Source organism: Lampetra fluviatilis, chromosome 52 (assembly GCF_964198595.1).
Source record: "Lampetra fluviatilis chromosome 52, kcLamFluv1.1, whole genome shotgun sequence".
Taxonomy (NCBI): Eukaryota; Metazoa; Chordata; class Hyperoartia; order Petromyzontiformes; family Petromyzontidae; genus Lampetra; species Lampetra fluviatilis.
This window is the reverse complement of record NC_136326.1, coordinates 7,751,170-7,770,533: the sequence shown is the minus strand read 5'-3', so window position 1 is coordinate 7,770,533 and position 19,364 is coordinate 7,751,170. Positions and strand designations below refer to the sequence as shown.

Genomic DNA, 19,364 nt, shown 5'->3' with positions numbered 1-19,364 from the left:
CAAGCTACAACTCCATTCCTGTTCATTCCCGGCGGCGGTAATCCCCGCTCCTCATCCTGCCACGCTGTCTCGAGGATTAACATTCCTACTCCCCCATCCCCATCTGTCAAACTCCCTCCTGCTCTCCCCCCCCATCTGTTCCAAATGTTTCCCAAGGTCCAATTGGCATCGTGAGGTCACACCCTGGGAGTTGGGTCGTTAATTTTGGATTCTGGCGTCGTCGATAATCGCTCGCGCAAAAAGAAAAACCCGATGACATATTCATGTTCTCGTTAGGCTTTCACGACCAATGTTATCGGAAGGTAAAAAGTCTTAAAATCCTCGTCAACCCGACAGCCAATAAACGTACGTACGTTGAACTTTTTTCGCACCGTACGTAGCCAACTGTGCTAATCGGAGATGTGGGGGAAGGACAACAAACTAAGCACAAAACACAGTTGTAAAGAAGTTAGTTTTTTTATATAGATTTAAAAGATTTAATAAATGTGTCACGTGATTCCAACGTGCCACATGTATTCCTGCTTCAGCAGCAGCACCACCGCTCTGGAGAGGAATCTTACGTCTTAAGTGGGTTCGACGTTCTTGCTGGAGATCACATCCATCCAGCGTCATAGGTTAACAAGAGCTCAGACCTCGAGTGGTTGAAGAATGGTCAACCCGCGCTGACCAGCGTGCAGTACGGTCAAGCAATTCGTGTTGGTGAGATGACGCAGTGAACAGTGGACTGACAAAAGGGCTGAACGTCATTTAAAAACATACGCATGTTATATCCCGTGTGTAACGAGTGGTCATGTGACCAATCACGTGGGAGCAGGTGCGTCGCTTCGATCGGCTAAATCGTGACCCAAGTCGAACCGAATTTAATTTACAGATTGTTTAATGGCTTTCACGACCGATAATCGATTCCATAAATGATTGTAGAGCCAAGTGGGCACGTGCGCGGGCACGCATGCAAGTGCATTAATACACGCTCCACGACTTAACACCACAATCACCATCCTCCGACTTCCTCTGATGGATCCTGTAATTGGGGAGCCATTTAAATAGATATAAATGGCACTGAAATTAGAATCATCACGCCGCAGATGCTAAATCATTCACGCGCGATACTTTACAACCCCTTAATGAAAGTAATTTTTGTCATATTGCGGCGTTAATGATGATGGTGATGCGAGTATATTCAGCCCACGACCAGTTTAATTTCGGCAAGACACTCGGCGTGACGTCGTCACGCGAGGCATTGCAACATCTGACATTGTCACGGCCCCAACGTCAAGTTTTGACATCGAGCCACAAGGGCTTCGGAAGGTGAGTTTCCGTGATGTTAACGTGGAGCGAGCGAATTAGCGAGCACGCGCGGACAGTCGCTCAGCGGTTGCGTCGCACGCGCCGGGGTGCTACGGTTAACGAGCGAGGATGCACGCACCTGTGTCACCGTCCAGCTCTCGGTCGCCGGGCAAGAGGTTCTTCCTGTTCAACTGTGGATGCTCAGCAGCGGCAGCAGCGTCCTCAGCAGCTCCGGTAAGCTGTCCTGGTGCTCCATTGCTTCCGTCAGAGATCTCGAAGCACTTCAGGCGGCCATTGTTCTTTAAGTTGCCCGCAAACGCCTCCTTTGTCGCAGAGAGCCCCGAGGCCGAGCCGCCCGCCTTTCCGTCCGCGGCGGCCTCCGCAGAAGGAGAGTTGCCACCCCCGCCCGTACGGCCGTTCACCAGCTCCCTCGTCTGTCCCGGCACAGACGCCGCGTCGCAGGGCACCGGGCAGGAGGAGGCCGATTCAGGCGTGGAGTGACACACGTCAAGTGCAGGCGTTCTCCCCACTCCCGCCGTCCGCCCTGACGGTCTGCGGTCCGACTCGACTCTGGGCTTATCAGAGCCCCTCTTGACAAGCATTTCCGTACGAGGTGGCGGCGCCCCAGCGCAGCTCACTTGGCCAGAGCTGCCCCTCTCAACACCCCCGCCGCTTGCACGTGCGATCGAGTCGGGCGCCGCGTTTCCGTTCCGCAGATTTTCCGGAGCGTCGACGCGCACACCCGACCCCCGGGCGCTTTTAAAATTGTCCGAAATATTCACGACGAATGTTCCGCCTTCTACAGACGCCTGGCCATTGCCCGACCGGGCAGCCGCTCCGCAGGATGTGGCGACGACACTGCCGCCGCACGGCGCTGCTCCGACGCCTCGACGCTGCGCTCCCAGAAGCCTCGCGTCATCGCTGCAGTCTGCGTTGTCCGCAGCAGCGCTGGTCACTTGCTCTTTGTGGATCGCAACCCGACGTCTCGCAGCAAGCCCTTTGCCGTGGGCTACTTCCGCAATTACAGAATCACCTGCGGGATTTACCTTTGTAGCAAAGGCATCGGAATGATTGGAGTCCTGCTCTGCAGCCAATGGTTTGTCTTGAGCGGCATGAGCCCGAGAGGAGCTCTGGTTTGGCTGTGGCTTGCCGTTCTCGGGGTGGCCTCTCTCGCTGGCATCGCCGCGCTGGGTGGCATCGCTTCGGTGCGTTGCAACGTTACGCTGCGTTACATCGCAGCATAGCTGCGACTCCGATTCTCTTGCGCCGACTACCTGCGAGGAACTTCCATCGGTAGGACTTGAGATTCCCTTCTCCGATTCACAATCGACGTCGCGTTGTGCTCTCCCCACTGATCCGCCGGCACCTTCAGCGCACACCCGCTTGCCGGAGCTCAACGCCGACTTCACTCTGGACTCTGTGGACGGCACGGAGGGACCCCCCGGCTTCACGCTGCGCCGCGCGGAACTCTGTCTCTGCTTTGTCGGGTTTGCTCCAAGCGCGCTCGTGTCCGGGGGTGGCATCATCGTCCTGTCGAGCAGCTTGCTTGAAGCGTCCTCCTCCGCTCCGTCACTCTTCGACGGCCTCGATGGAGCGGAACAGCTGGCGGGTACGCTGCCGAACGATGCCCGCTCTTGACCTTGGGGTGACCTGGCGAATCCTCTCTCACGCGCAGCGACGTCGGTGGCCGGAGCCGTTCCCTTTTTCCGCTTGGCGGCGCCTTCCATGGTGGCACGAGAACCATTGTCGAGCGTGTCCGTCAAGGCGGTCTTCGCGACGGAGGTGGCGTCGTCGTCGCCCCTCATTGCGCATCTCGCGGCGAGGCTCTCCGTCGCGTCCGCGCTCGGCCCCTCCGTGCCCGACGCGCACGGCGACGCGACCTCCTCGGAAGCCGTCGGCACGGCGTCGCTGCCGCCGCAGCCAGGAGACAGAGGCAGCAGCCTGCGCTGCGGCCCCCTCCGTTCTGTCTCGGTCCACAGCAGGCGACCGTGAAGCTGCGTTGCTGAAAAAGATAAAACAAACAGCCTGAACTGCTGTCGCCAAACACGTTACGTCCGGAGATGCCAGGGGATAGTGGAGGCCGCAGGTCACTTAGTTCACGGGCACTGCGGCGCTTACAAGCCGCAGTGGCGCGCGGGCCAGCGGACGCGCGTTCGTTGCTCGTCTCAGACGTTCTCAGTTCGAATTCGACGGGTCACCCTGCGGATGAGTTAACCGTGCAAATACTTGGATTTATGACTCATGTTGAAGCCTGGTTTTCACCAGTGGCCACCGCCAGGGTCCACTCAATATTGACCATTGATTTGGTTCCGTTAAATCAAGGAACCGTCCGACCCAAATCTCGGGAACGAGTCAAAATCTGCCTTTGGAACACGGAGCCAGCCAATGGTCATCAGGGCTGGGTTGCTGCTATACGGCAACAGACTGTGAAGCTTCGTGTTCAGCCGCTCGTATAAACATCCCGTCTATACGACTGCTTCGACATCACGAGAACTGATTTTGACGCACCACCACCCCCGCAAAATTTTCTGACCAGGTTTGCGAATCGTGGGAAAATAAATAAAGATTGTGTTTTTTACTTTACTTTACTTCTCTTTACCACCGCGCACCACCAGTGTACTGCCAATACATTGAAACGCCCGGTTGCAGACCAGGTGCTAACTCATCTCGTGCCGCACAGGCAGCTGCCACTGGAGGCACCCTTCAAATGTATCAAGGGTGCTCTATCAAAAACAAGTCATCATCATCACCTTCATCACCGAGGTCAGGAGCTGATGACAATTTCACCGAAGGGGGCTGCAGGCCGGGAACAACGGGCCCCGTGCTTCCGTCTCCCGCTGCCTCGGTGTTGCCGATGTGGTCGGACTGGGACTTGGCGATTTTGTCGCAATCGTGACTTCCAGCGAGTGCCAGGCTCCTCTCCTCGCTGCCCGGGTCCTTCTGCCACCCAACGAGACAACAAGAAATCATGTCAATCAAAAGTCAGGACCAGAATGAGTTGATACCAGTGGCTCGGAGGGCAGAGTAGGCTGAACCGGCACCGCTGAGATCTTGGGTTCCAATCCAGGTTTTAGGTTTTGCCTGTGAACAAACTTGGGATCTTAAGTGCAGTGAGTTGATCGTCTCAGGCTCCGGTCAATCAATGAGCGCACACAAAAAGCATGCCGTTAGAGGTGGTCCTGCACTTAATTTGGATAAATCTTTTAAATCTATATAAAAAAACTAACTTCTTTACAACTGCGTTTTGTGTTTAGTTTGCTGTCCTTCCACTGCACTTCCAGTTTTGAGAATCTTGCCTGACATACGACTCACTCTTTGTAGCGGGTGCGCTTGAGCGAGTGCTACAACCCTACTTTGTGGACCAGAGGCCACTTGAAGGGATCTCAGAAGCAGCTCTGCAATTTAACACGTAGGCTTTCGCGACCAATATCATCCATTATACAAGCTTTTTTGTTGTTGTTAAATGCGTCGTTAAACCCGCCACCACCCGGCAGCCAATAAGTAAGGTTTGTCATGATAGCTCTGCAATATCCGCTTCTGTGGGCCATTCTCCAACAAGGTGGTGGGGGGGGGGGGTTGCAGTGCTCTGTTGGCAGTTTGTAACGGATCCTTCCCTGAGCACGTGACGCCGATGGCGCAATCGGCATCGCACAGGGAGAATGACGAACACGACGGTAGGGACCCGGGTGCTCGGCGTCACGACTCGGGACGGCCCCGAAAGCAACTCACGGGAGGTGGGAAGAGCCGGGTCGTGCCGAGGGTCTCGGACGCGTGGGATTGGCACTCGCGCCGGCCCGGTGGCAGCTCCTGCGTCGCAGCCCTGTCCAACAGCGTTGGTGGGTTCGCCGGCAACAGTCGCGGTCTCATAGGCAGCTGGCGCCCTTCCCTATGCAGTCAAACAGAACCAGCCAGCGTACATTCCCCAAAAAAATTCGTTCATTTTAGATTTTTGGACAAAGACATCAAGCCGCTCACGTGACTGTTAAACGTCCACCGTGAAGCAGACGGCACGTAGAGTCTACGGTTCACAGCATTAACCAGGGTGGCCGCTGGGCTCAAACCGCAAACCTCTGCAATGAGCGGTGAGTGCACTACCGCTCGGTCGCGTCGTTAAACCAGGTGGGAGATGGATAGAGATAAATGGAGATGGAGGTAGATGGATGGAGGTGGATGCGCAGCCTCGCCGCCCTCACACCTGGGCTGCGTGCGGAAGGCCTTGAAGAGGAAGCGCGAGGAGATGCTGAGGCGGGGGTTCAGCGCGATCTCCTTCCTCGGCTGCGGGGTGGGACAGAGCCCCTCCAGGCTCCGGTCGAACAGCTCTGGAAGGGAAATTAAAATGGAAAAAAACGGTGATGCGACAACGGGCCAAGGCTAGCTTCCCCCACCCCCTTCCTTCCAGGAGCCTCAGCGCTGTGGGAAGCGGTCGCCGTTTTCCCATTCGCGATCGACACGGCCGGCAAAGCTGGTGGAGGCGCAGTGATGACACTCGCGCGCCGAGCAGCGAAAAGGGCCTGGTTTCGATTCCCGACACAATTTGTATGTTATCCTCCTGTTCTGCGGACGCTCTCATTCACTCACTCTGTTCTGCAGAGTGAGTGTGTGAGAGTGCAGTTTGTATGTCATCTCCCTATTCTGCAGAGTGAGTGTGTGAGAGTGCAGTTTGTATGTTCTCCCCCTCCTCTGTAGAGGGTGAGTGTGACTATGTGAGTGGGTGTTTTAGCATGTGTAGTAGGTTCAAATTAGGTGCACACACGCAACTTGGAGGCAACACTATTTATTAACCGGTAAATAATATAACACTCTACATGAGGTGGTGACCACCTTCCTCAACTCACTAACACTCTGGAACACGACACAGACTGGACCAGGCAGGCAACGGCCTGCCTGGCCCAGGACGACGACTCGGGACTTGACGACCGAAGATGTCTTCACCTTGGAGTACAGTACAACAGCACCCTCGCTCTGCGTTCACACCACGCTTATATTTGGTTTGGCGTGGCTGGCTCCGCCCCGGCGTGGCTGGCTCTCTTCAGGCCACGCCTCCCTTCCCCGGACACGCCTCACTTCCCCCACCTCTGGGAGGGTCCGGATCCCTCCACCACGTGACCCCCCAGGCACCCCCTTGGGGCCTCCAGCCTTCGTACGGGCCGACACAGTAGTGACCTTTCTCTGTCACTACATCACCCCCCCCCTGTATAAACACACAGCCGTCCCCGGCTGTAACACAACTGTGAAACATCGAAAAGGTGTGCCTCCGAACCAACAACATCAATAAATGACCGGCGACCGATAAGAAATACAATCACGTAATATATACAGAATCGACGAGGGTAAAAGGGAACCGCATAGAAAACGGGGAATTAACAACAATTATACATGAAAACTGGCTAACCCACTTAAGCTCCAGCACAGCCCCCCCCCCCCCCCGTTAGAATCACGCATGCAATGACAGTCACCCGTTAGCACCCCCCCGCCTTTCCGACGTGGCGTCACAACTAGTAGCACGCGTCGGCCATATCGGGGGGGGAATTTCCATGTTACCACCCCACCGCCTTTCCGACGCGGCGTCACAACCAGTAGCACGCGTCGGCCATATCGGGGGGGGGGATTTCCATGTTACCACCCCACCGCCTTTCCGACGCGGCGTCACAACCAGTAGCACGCGTCGGCCATATCGGTGGGATTTTAACCCAGTCTCTCTCCAAGACTCGCATCGCAGCATATAGCTGTACCGACCGAGCTGAGACGACCCAGTCTCTCTCCAAGACTCGCATCGCAGCATATAGCTGTACCGACCGAGCTGAGACGACCCAGTCTCTCTCCAAGACTCGCATCGCAGCATATAGCTGTACCGACCGAGCTGAGACGACCCAGTCTCTCTCCAAGACTCGCATCGCAGCATATAACTGTACCGACCGAGCTGAGACGACCCATCGTTCACTCATTGCACAACATGCACCCTAACAACTGAGGGATACAGTCCCAACGTAACAGGACAACTCCACCTGAACCTTACGAATCTCCAGCCCACTGTTTCAACGCACCTCCGAGTGTCTCACTCTCCGGGCCGTCAGGTCAAGCCATCAGACATCATGATGGGACCACACTCTCCGAGCCATGTGAGCGCACAGCCCACTTGGCTAGACAAGCCACGGAGTGTCTCGATCTCCGGGCTGTCAGGTCAAGCTGTCAGACAGCATGACGGGACCACACTCCCCGAGCCATGTGAGCGCACAGCCCACTAGGCTAGACAAGCCACGGAGTGTCTCGATCTCCGGGCTGTCAGGTCAAGCCATCAGCCATTGCATGACGGGACCACACTCTGAGCCCTGTGAGCGCACAGCCCACTAGGCTAGACATACCACAGAGTGTTTCAATCTCCGGGCTGTCAGGTCAAGCCGTCAGCCATTGCATGACGGGACCACACTCTCCGAGCCATGTGAGCGCACAGCCCACTAGGCTAGACATACCACGGAGTGTTTCAATCTCCGGGATGTCAGGTCAAGCCGTCAGCCATTGCATGACGGGACCACACTCTCCGAGCCATGTGAGCGCACAGCCCACTAGGCTAGACATGCCACGGAGTGTTTCAATCTCCGGGCTGTCAGGTCAAGCCGTCAGCCATTGCATGACGGGACCACAACGTTCATGTTAGACACGCAACACTCACTGGGCCATCCTGGTCAGGACCTGCGCCCCAAGATAGGTGACAGCCAGCAGCACAATTACAAATCCCTGGCAGCATGTCACCATCGCAATTTAACACCATCACAACACATACAATTTGAATTATGATCCCCCACAGAACTGATCCAATGCCGAACAGGTACGCACAATTTGTGACGATCCCGAATATTCAATGGTCACAACAATACACCTCACATCCCGTATCCGTACACATCATCTCCGAGACTCGCATTGCAGCATGCAGCTGTACCAACCGAGTGGAGAGAGCAACGCAATTTGACGGCAATTAACGGAAACGCACCCCTGATCCATATAGAACACAAGGAGCATTCCCGCACAAAAGACATCATCTGTGCAACAACGGACAGGAACCAACCAGCGAGTTTGAAACAAACCGAACCTGTCATTTCTAAATCCCCTTCAACATTAACCATGGGACTCAGGGCATTCCAATTTTGAGAGCAAAAAAACTATACACAAACCCCAAGAATCGCCGAATTGATTAATACAGTATATGCAGTATACGAAATTCGTACAGTAAATCGTTTGGCGCAATGCTCCATCCAGTCCCCACATGGCAACACACACAATCACTACTCCAGACAATCCGTACATAGTAAACAATCACAAGCAAGTACCCAACATTCCATACACTGTTAACAATTCCAAGCAAAGCTCCATACGGTCTGTACCTTGGCAACAATGACGATCAAAGTTTCTTACAGTTACACGTGGCAATCACGAGCGAAACTCCATACAGTATACACAATAACAACGGCGATTTCGCAACAAAACGATGTAACAACACGAGTCATTAACACGGCAACATACAGGATATCAACGGAGCTCGGGACACCAACACGAATTAATCATTAACTACACCCAGAAGATACCGATCTCGACGCCGTATTTAACAACAACACTTGTTACAAGCAGAAACCCGCATGGTCGCCGCGTCACTTTATCACGCACACAACCGGACGAACACGCTCCGCAAACCAGCGAGTTAAAAAAAAAACACCCGCGATCGCAACCCGGCACACGCAAGATGGGTGAAGTTATTATTATTTTTCTTGAGGCCGGGTGCTTGTCATGTCACGACTCGCCTGGCAAACTGTGAATAGTGGAGGGCGGCAAGGTGGAGCACTGGGACACCCCGAAGAATCTTGCATGGTGAACACAGCCTGCTCTTGCGAACCCATCCACCTCTCGCGCTCGAGCAGAAGGCTGGAACTCCCCCTCTGCAGGCGTTGATGTCGGCGGGAGCGGCATTTCGGCAGCAGGAGCGGCGTTTTGGCGGGAACCGCGCCCCGACCAGCCCTCGAGTTGGCGGGAACCGCGCCCCGACCAGCCCTCGAGTTGGCGGGAACCGCGCACCGACCAGCCCTCGAGTTGGCGGGAACCGCGCCCCGACCAGCCCTCGAGTTGGCGGGAACCGCGCCCCGACCAGCCCTCGAGTTGGCGGGAACCGCGCCCCGACCAGCCCTCGAGTTGGCGGGAGCAGCGTTTTGGCGGGAACCGCGCCCCGACCAGCCGCCGAAATGGCGGGAACCCCGTGGCCCGCATGGCCGGGCCTCCCCTGCCAGCCCCCGCAGCGACGATGGTGTCCTCTCCCCGCGGCTCCGTCGCTCCATTCCCGATGGCGGCGAAGCAGCAGTGTGGTGCCAGTCCCGCCGCTCCGCGCACAGCGCCATCTCTCTCTCTCTGTCACCGGGGCTGCCATCCCCGGGGCTGTCCGAAGGATGGTCGTCACACCGTCCCCGTTGTACGAAGGCGTCCAGGTGAGTTGTATATTTGTTTTTCGTGTGCCCATTTTACTTCCCTAGGATAACACCTAGAAATATTTATTTTTCCAACTTCTGACGCCAAATGTAGTAGGTTCAAATTAGGTGCACACACACGCAACTTGGAGGCAACACTATTTATTAACCGGTAAATAATATAACACTCTACATGAGGTGGTGACCACCTTCCTCAACTCACTAACACTCTGGAACACGACACAGACTGGACCAGGCAGGCAACGGCCTGCCTGGCCCAGGACGACGACTCGGGACTTGACGACCGAAGATGTCTTCACCTTGGAGTACAGTACAACAGCACCCTCGCTCTGCGTTCACACCACGCTTATATTTGGTTTGGCGTGGCTGGCTCCGCCCCGGCGTGGCTGGCTCTCTTCAGGCCACGCCTCCCTTCCCCGGACACGCCTCACTTCCCCCACCTCTGGGAGGGTCCGGATCCCTCCACCACGTGACCCCCCAGGCACCCACTTGGGGCCCCCAGCCTTCGTACGGGCCGACACAGTAGTGACCTTTCTCTGTCACTACACATGCAAGTAATTACAAAAACCACAATGTAACCGGCATTGGCCAAACATCCATATGCCAACAAGTTATCTGTAAACAAAACCACATACTCACATACAAACCCAGACTCACACAGATACCCATATAATCACAACATTGGGCCCATACGCTAGTGCAGCTACCTATAGACCTCAGCAAGAAACCTTGACTCGCACAAATACCCATATACCCCCCCCATAAGCAATCAACATGCCCAGTTATCTGTGCAGTGCCATGAGATGCGGTGGCACGCTGACACAGCCATGTGAATCCACCCAGCAATGCCCTGTAGGTATCAGTGTGTGAGCGAGAGTGCGCGCACACGCACCATTGCGGACGAAGTCTGCCAGTGTTTCAAAGTTCTGTTTCAAGAAGGTCTCTTGCTTGGGCATTTGAGATGGCTCCTCTTCCTCCTCCAGAGCGGTACATTCTTCCTCCTCCTCTTCCTCCTCCTCCTCCTCTTCCTCCTCCTTCTCGTTATCATCATGAACCTCCTCAACGTCCTCGTCCTTATCTTCGTCCTCAATATCCTCCTCAATCTTGGACAGTTCGGAACACATCTCCGCACCGAGGAGGTCTGGCCGCTCTAAATCTGTCACACCACAAACATTCCAATCAGCCTGTGAGCAGTGACACCCGACTCCCTGCCGCACCCGAGTTCCCGCGAGACGCAGGCGAGGACACGGATTCCGTCACGTGATGCACACCGTGCGAAGTCAAGTGGTTTTTGGGGGGGGGGGTAATGTGAAACGTCACGAGTGATGGCGGACACACGCCATTGCCATCGTTACGTCAAGTCTTCTAGTACACATTAACTCGACCGTCATCGAAATCAGTTCCATGAAGAAGCTGCCAACGCACGGAGGAGAAAACAAAAAGTCGGACATTGTGCCCAGCAACACGCAGATGGAGGCACAACTCAAAAACGCGACGGAGAGCGGCGCAGCAGCAGCACAGCAGAGAAAACCCGCACGGTCATACAACAAACTGACTTTGCCATCCACGGCTCCAGCGTGGATGGCAAAGCCAGTTGAGATCCGCGTACGTGCGACACCGCGGTATTCTATCGGCATTTTTCTCCATTTTACAATGAAAGGTCTCAGAGACTAACCAGCAGGCAGGGGACAGGCTGGCTGCGACGTCTAACAGACTGACCAGCAAGCGGAGGGGGCAGGCTGGCTGTGACGTCGTGGGCCGGGCTGTGGCTGGACACATGGTTGGGGCTGGCCCTCGCGTGGGCTCGTGGGCTCCTCTTTCCGCGCACGCTTTTGGGGATTTCCGTCACCTGGTAGTCACTGACAACAAAAACCACCACCACAGTACTGCCATCCACAAAATGATCCCCTAATTAATCTATAAAAAAGGTAAAGGTGCAGAACTGCAATCACTTGCTCATGTCACTGCTAGCAGAAGGTCCGCTCGGTCTCCAGTCCAGTAGTATTTTTGGCCTACTCTTCCAAAACTGGACCGACATCCGAACCAGGTGAAAACTCAAAAGAGACAAGGATAGTCTCACTTGCAAGAGTGACCTGGGTGGGGGCGTACCCACACTTTACCTCGCCACACACGCGACCTGCTGATCGACGAGACTGCGGTGAACCCGCTTGTAGCGCTGGGCGGAAGGAGGTGGCGGTGGAGGATTCAAGAAACTTGAGATGGAATGGAGCCGGCGACCGCTGGATTGCGAGTCCAGTGAGCGAGCCCACTACACCACGGCCGTAGCATCGCCGACATCACCGACATAAATTTAAGATTCCGCGCTGCTCGCCAATGCATTGTCCCAACGCGGCACTCAACACCTATTACAGTCCAACACAACCTAAAACCTGTTACAACCAAACTCCTATTATAACCGAACACCCATTAACTTACTGGAATTACAACTTCACTCATCCTATTCAATTCCGATACCTATTATAACCGAACACCTATAGCTACAACACCTTCAGCTCCACGTGCGACTGCGCAGCTGAATACGACATGGGGTGCACGGTCAGCGGCTGCCCGCTCCATGCCCCCCCCACCCCCCCAAGTGGGGGCTCCAGAGCGAGTCGCCAGCTCATAGCCAGCGCCGTCCCAATGGGGAGAGACCAGGGTGCGCTACGGTGGCTAGGAAATGTTAACTCGCGTGGTATGCAAGAAGTCGTGGGTTTGATCCTGACCCAGGCGCCTGCTGTATATTTAGGGTCTGCGTGTCTCTCTCCCCGTGGTCGCGTAGATTTATTCTCTGGGTTCTCCGGAAAAATAGTTGAGACTATTTGGCTGCTATAAATTTACACTTGATGATAAGCCGCTTCGTTGAGCTATAATTTGTGATAGCCAGGTCGCTTCTGAAGAAAATCCACGTAGCTCTAAAATAAAAACATTTTTTTAAAATAAAAACATTTGTTTTTATTTTAATCCTGGGACCAGTTTATAAAATATGTTGCCGTCCCAAATCTCGGTTGCTCGTCTCTGCACTGCCGTGCACGAAAGTACTAGACCTTGGGGAGGAATGCCAGTGAGACTCCGTATTTTCCCCGAATCTCTCCCGGTGACCAACCTGGGACGGCCATGGTGGCCGTACCGCGCTGTGCGGCTCACCTGTCAGGGGCAGCGTCGGCATCGCCGGGCTGCGTGTAGATGATGGCCTCGCCGCCGCTGCCGCCGCCGGCACCACCAGCGTCGTCGCTCGGCGTGTCCAGCTCGGGGGACGGGGCGGCCTCGTTTCGCGACGGCGGCGGCGTCTCCAAGCGGCCCGCGCCGGGCTTGGAGAACGGTTCGCTCGTGCGCCTGCCGCTCTCCAGCTGCAAAGACAAAAAGATCCCCCGTGTAGCCTTTAACAGGCCGTTGGGGCAAGCGCTGTTGGCGAGCTCCCACTTTAAGCAATGTCAAGTCTGCAAGGCTCGCTGCTGGCAGGTCACGGGACAGTCCCTGGTGCCATGGGCTGACTGAGATGACCGACAATGGCCCCACCTGTACGGCCCACTGTGGCAACTCGCTGTGTTTTAGGTGCCCAGCGCTCTGCTCGTTAAGTGTTGCTCCTCCACCATCCGTTGTTGCCGAGGGCGACTGCCTCCAAACGCCCAGTAGCCTCAAAGTACACCTAGCCTGGCACTGCCCTGTAGCGTCTTTCACGAGCCTCTTTCACCGACGCCGATCCTGATAACGCTGGTACCAAGTCATCGGCAAGTCCACTCAGCTCCGAATCCTGCCTCCCGTACTACATCGTCCAAAAACGACACACACACGCACAGCTCACCTCTTTGAACAGATCATTGAGGTCGGTGGGTGCCAGCTTGGTGGCCTCCTCGATGCACACACCGTCCCCGCTCTCGAGCGAGCAGCACGAGTCGCGCTCCGTCAGCGGTGAGGGCGTCGGCGTCTCCACGCTGAGCCTGCACAGGTCCTGCAGCGACTTCTCTGTCTGCTCCTTGTCAATGCCTTGTCCCCAGCGCCTGCGTGGTTGCCAGGCCACGCCGGCCGCCTCCTGGCCCGCCTCTGTGCCGTTCGGCACTCGCTGCAAACGGCGAGCACGTCACGCGAGAGGCCCACGCACCACGCCATCCGCACCACTCATTCTCGCTGTTTCGAGTTGGGAGCACCCACACTTAACCCCACCACGTGTTGGGGCCTGCCGATGGACTCAACTTCGGTTTAGGCAGTTAGACTGCGGGGTGGACAAGACGTGGGCGGGGACTTTTAATGAACTTGCTCCGTTGGAAAATGAATTGCCAACCTCTGGATTGCAAGTGCGGAGCGATAACCGTTACACCGCTGTGGTAGCAATCCAGACTATGAACACCCACACTAACTTACGTCTCCAGGATTACGCCCTGTAACATACATACAGCAGGATTATAACAATATAAATTAATCTATAATCTCCCATTTAAATGGCACTCGCTTACACGCCTCGACAGTTCAGAGCGCCAGACATCACTTCTCATCTCAAACATTCGAGGGGCACCCCCAATGGCAGCTGTCCCTGTGCAGCACGAGGGGGGTGATGGTTGCTGCTGTGTGCGATCCCAATTGAGTAATCTGCCGGTAATTGTTAGAATTTGACAGGATTTGGAAGCAGAGGTCGCAACCGGGTACCCGATACCCGTACCCTACCCGATACCCGGCTACCCGTACCTGGCCGGGTACGGGTACCCGTTTGCGACCCTGGTGCGGCCGGGTACGGGTAGGCCGTGAGTCACTGGTGAGTAACCGTTTGTCACTCATTTCCCAACGTCTTGTCTCTTCTCACAATTCAATTTCCTAGAATCAACCCACCCACGCCTGCAACATGGCTTCATCCCAGAGGTCGCAATCGGGTACCCGATACCCGTACCCTACCCGATACCTGGCTACCCGTACCCGGCCGGGTATCGGGTACGGGTATGGGTACCCGTTTACGACCCTGGCGCGGCCGGGTAAGGGTACAGGTAAGGAATCAAAACCCGTTTTGCGACCTGTTTGGAAGGCGACGCACCGGCGTGCGATGCTCTTTCCCTCTCACCTGGAGCCTAGCCCAGTTTGGGGTCTTTGCCGTTCTCTTCATGCGATCATCCAGTGAGACTGGAGAGGACAAACAACGCAGTCAGAAACACGTTTTTTAACAGTCAGTGTGAGAATGTGAAAACGTCAACAGGCAGCTGGAATTTCAAGCCATTCACTTCTGCTCGTGCGTATGGCAATACGTTCGGGAGATAAATTCCGATGTCAAGAGGGCTTCAGCAGAGAGAGTTTGTGTAGTTTTGCTATCCCTGCTCCGTTGAAGGAGTGCAGAATACAGTGGTTCACTATAGGGTCCATAGTGTGGGTTGCGTTGCCACAATCGCTCCACTGCGGCTTGTCTTTAATGTATCTCTATGGGTTTATAGGAGTCTCTATGGGTCAACTATACGGTCCACAGTGTGAGTTGCATGGCCACAATCACACCACTGTGACTTGTCTTTAATCCTCCATTCACGGAGGAAATGTGCGCAGCGGGCTGCTGACGATGTTCTGAAGTGGTTGACGAAATAGCCCAGAATGCACCTGGTTCCGTCAGGTCTCGAGAGCTAAGCAGGCTTGAGCCTGGATAACAGCGCTCGCGTGGGTGATCACCGTGCATAACAGGTGTCACAGGCTGCGAGACTACGCGGAGGGCAGCAGCGGACAGTGCGGCAAAGCGTCCACCGCTGTAGTGTCCCGTCTACGGCGACACGTCTGCGCGCAACCCGGAAAATGCGGATGTCTGTGGAGCGTGACGGTTACACCGCGCGCAAATACCGCGCTGGGTGCGGGTAGGTTAAGTGGTCGGGTCAGGGAACGTGACGGTCGGATGTGCGACGCTGCGGCGCAGTTGGCGACACTCACTGACAGCGTCGAGTTCGTCCGATTCCTCCTCAACGTCGTCCTCACGCTCCTCGTCGACGTCGTCCTCACGCTCCTCCTCGACGTCGTCCTCGCACTCCTCCTCCTCGCCGTCCTCGCACTCCTCCTCCTCGCCGTCCTCGCACTCCTCCTCCTCGCCGCCCTCGCGCTCCTCCGTGATGTATCCGAGCACGGCCGCACGCGGCTGCATCACGTACGTCTCCCTGCTGCAGAACGCACGTCCGGCGCCCTCGCACCTTCAGCACTTCGGGCTCAGCCATGCACCATCGTGGTCCAATGGGGCTTATAATAATAATCATGATTGAATCATTATGATTTACTTATTTAGCCAGAAGAGTTGGAAGACTCTTTGTAAAGGAGGGTCCTGCTGCCGCTGCTACGTTGGGTGTTTATTTGTAAGATGGTTTCGGCCATTTAATGATGAGCTGTGTTTATTATACACGTGGGGGGATACCGAAACACCCGAAATTCCTGGAAAAAAAACCCACTAAATTTCATGAGTGGATGGCAGTTAAGTCTGTGATTGGCCGGTCATGTGTGGTGGGGGTCAAAGGTGAGTACTCCCACCTCTCCTTCCAATACGTACTGACCAGCGTGAAAGAGTAGGTCAAAATACCCTGTATTAGGGGATCTCTGGAACTCCCACTGGCAGAGGCAATTCTTCCAGCAATGGCTGTGAGCAGGCAATTGCAGGGCTGCACCTGTACCTTTTGGTTTGTTCGCTTGCAAGACATCAAAATTGCGCTGGCAGCATCCTTTAATGAACCAGACATCATCCCGAACCACGAGGGGGATGGCCACACAATATCTGCTGAGAATCTGAATCTGGTTGATATCCAGCTGGGGTTTTTTATCACTCAGATCCAGACAAAAATATTCCGGTGGAATAATAAAAATTTTGACTTTTATCTCTTTGTGAAGGAGGTGACGGAGGGCTGGGCTGTGACCCGGTTTCAGACGTCACTCATGACCTATGTGAGCCGTGGTTGAGAATTGAACTCAGGTGGTAAGATTAATGGCGCACTGCGCTTGCCACCGCATGCGTTTTTGTGCTTTAGGTCTTGTCTGTGCTGGGGGTTAACTCTGCACATCGTCTCTCCGGGGTCAATCAAAGTTGGAGAAGTCAACAGTGGTTGCCTCGTGGAGAAACTCGCGCCTGCCATAGGAATTTGGAATTTCCACCGCACGGCCATCTCCATCCAGCGCACCAGGGGGAGCCGCGGGCCTCACCGGAGAGCCGGGGGCTGCTTGGGCAGTGCTGGTTTCCGGTTCTGGGTCATCTCTCCAAGCCGCCGCTGCATGACGCTCGTCAGGTCCGACGGCAACCGCCACAGGAACATGCAGCTGCAAACAGAGGCACGCTCGCCATGAGACTCAGGAGGCCTATTCCCATCTGAATCTCACCGCCGGCCGGCCGGGTGGTGGCTGGTTCACTCAGTCTGACGATCGGTGGGGTCACAATGTACCGCATGTGGGGAAGTCAGGAATCTCGGTGCGATCCTCGATCCATGATTAAGCTTTCAAGATGCAAAAATTTAGAAAATCGTCGAGGTCGCTTTATTCACCGACAGAACAATGCCCGATTATGTCCGATTCTCTCGGCCCGCCAACTCGGGAGAAATTTGTATCACGTTTTAATCTGACACATCGACTCCAGTCCATTAAGAATTCGGGCGACTAGGGTCGTGACACAAACGCCTCATTCGTAAACAAATAACCTCTGTTCTCGCATTACTTCACCGTTTGCCAACTAAATTGTGCGCTGAATTCAAGGTCATCTTCCTCCTCACATTTAAGACCCTGAATGATCTCGCAACCCCGTATACCCTGGACTTAGATCTCCTCTGCTTCCCCAGAATGAAACTCAAGTCCACGGGGGCGATCTTTGGACCTTCTCTCCCGTGGCACCCGCACTGTGGGATTGTCTGGGCCTTCTCTCCCGTGCCACCCGCACTGTGGAACTTTCTGGGCCTTCACTCCCGTGGCACCCGCACTGTGGGACTCTCTGGGCCTTCTCTCCCGTGGCACCCGCACAGTGACGCTCTCTGCCGGAGTCCGGTTCAATTTGGCACCTTCAATTCGATAAATAAATCCTTAGTTTACTACAACATTTATTTAACATATATTTGAAAAGCTCACCTGTCCCCCGAAACTGAAATGAGATGCTTGCAGTCGTGGCTAAATTTCATACCCGTCACAATTTCTGAAAGATAACATTACACGTGAACAAAACAACAACAAATCAAGTGTTAATTATCAACCTTCAACAATAAACAGCATCATACATTGGATGTTTGAAAACTGGAGGTTTCATGTGTAAAACCGTAACAATTACATCAGCAAACGATACGAGACCAGCGTTGTTCCGCACATTCTCCGCAAGTGATGGCGATTAATCATTGCGTTATTAATCACTGAGCAACCCCCCTCCCACCCCATCCAGAGACTCCCACCACTGTCCTTATACCTTCCACGATAACGCGCCACTGTGCTCTCGTAGCGGACGTTCGAGGTCCCGCAAGATGTTAACTACCTCGCCTGGTATGCAGGAGGTTGTGTGTTCGATCCCGACCCTGACGCCTGTATATTTGGAGTTTGCATGTTTTCCCTGTGGTTGCGTGGATTTTTCTCCGGGTCCTCCGGTTTTTCCCTCCACATTTAGTATCGACGCGCGTTTTAAGAGTATTTGGCTGCTGTAAATTTCCACGTGATATGCCACTTTGTTGAGCGATCATTCGTGGCTAGGTGGCTTCTGAAAAATATCTGCATAGCTGAGTGGGCCTTACCTGGTAAAATAAAACATTTTATAACGGGGGTGTGCATTCCGGGGTCACGGTCCAAATTGGAACAAAAATGACAGGGCAAATGACTTAACTGGGTGAAAAGCACATCTGCCACTAGCAGACTATACCCATGAGTGTAACAGTGCATTTGTGGCGGCCTGGAGTTATACGGATGACCGCAAACAACATACGTACCAAGTATTTTATTTGAACTATGAACAAAACAGATTCAGACATGTGAATGTGGTGTACATGTGTAGTGGCGTAACGCACGCAGCAGTTACATTAATGTACGGGGTTGCAAACAGTGAGGTCAGGTACGAGCAGGTGCAAGCGTGAGGCCTGGGAGACAGCAGACAGAGAGACGCCAGCAATTAGGGAAAGAGGCAGTGATTGGCTGGCTGCAAATGCAAATACGGAGTAGGCGCCAAGAAGGCAAGAGATAGAAGTGATAAGAGCAGAGGCGGAGCCAGGATTTTCAGGTAAGGGGGGGCAACCCCTCAAGCAATGAAAAATGATAGGAGTTGTTAGTAAGAAAGGACTTATTGGATCTTTGGGGGGGCACGTGCCACCCCACCCCCCTCCCCCCACTGACTCCGCCACTGGATAAGAGGGGGAGCACGTGCAGGAGACGCCGGGAGGACGCCGGCTTAACGAGAGTCACCTGAGGACTCTTAATGAGGAGGGGAATATAAGGGGATGTGTGAAGCAACAGAGTTGAGTTGGTTGGAGATGAAGAAGTGAAGAAGTCAAGAGAAGTCCGGGACCTCGCCCTCCACACCTCGTACTCCCCAGCGGTGTTGGCTGAACCCCCGCTGGGGGCACGGGCGAGGTTGGAGGTGTGGGTGTAGTAACAGGTTAGCGGAGGAGAGGCTAGCAGAATCCTTAGTGTGAGTGTGATAGGCTAGCGGAGAAT

The 19,364-nt window shown here is 54.7% G+C and overlaps 1 protein-coding gene across 1 annotated transcript in view; it reads right to left on the bottom strand.

Annotated features, from left to right (window-relative positions):
• LOC144949019 (uncharacterized) overlaps positions 1-19,364 on the bottom strand; it is a 50,159-nt gene that overhangs the window by 5,672 nt on the left and 25,123 nt on the right. The window contains exons 18-29 of the mRNA XM_078878803.1: positions 17,805-17,868; positions 16,896-17,009; positions 15,648-15,871; positions 14,806-14,864; positions 13,561-13,818; positions 12,903-13,105; positions 11,475-11,614; positions 10,648-10,911; positions 5,483-5,606; positions 5,017-5,173; positions 4,038-4,227; positions 1,427-3,289 (exon numbers count right to left, since the gene is read on the bottom strand). Coding sequence (XP_078734929.1) covers positions 1,427-3,289; positions 4,038-4,227; positions 5,017-5,173; positions 5,483-5,606; positions 10,648-10,911; positions 11,475-11,614; positions 12,903-13,105; positions 13,561-13,818; positions 14,806-14,864; positions 15,648-15,871; positions 16,896-17,009; positions 17,805-17,868 — 3,660 coding nt within the window. The remainder of the gene's footprint in view (positions 1-1,426; positions 3,290-4,037; positions 4,228-5,016; positions 5,174-5,482; positions 5,607-10,647; positions 10,912-11,474; positions 11,615-12,902; positions 13,106-13,560; positions 13,819-14,805; positions 14,865-15,647; positions 15,872-16,895; positions 17,010-17,804; positions 17,869-19,364) is intronic.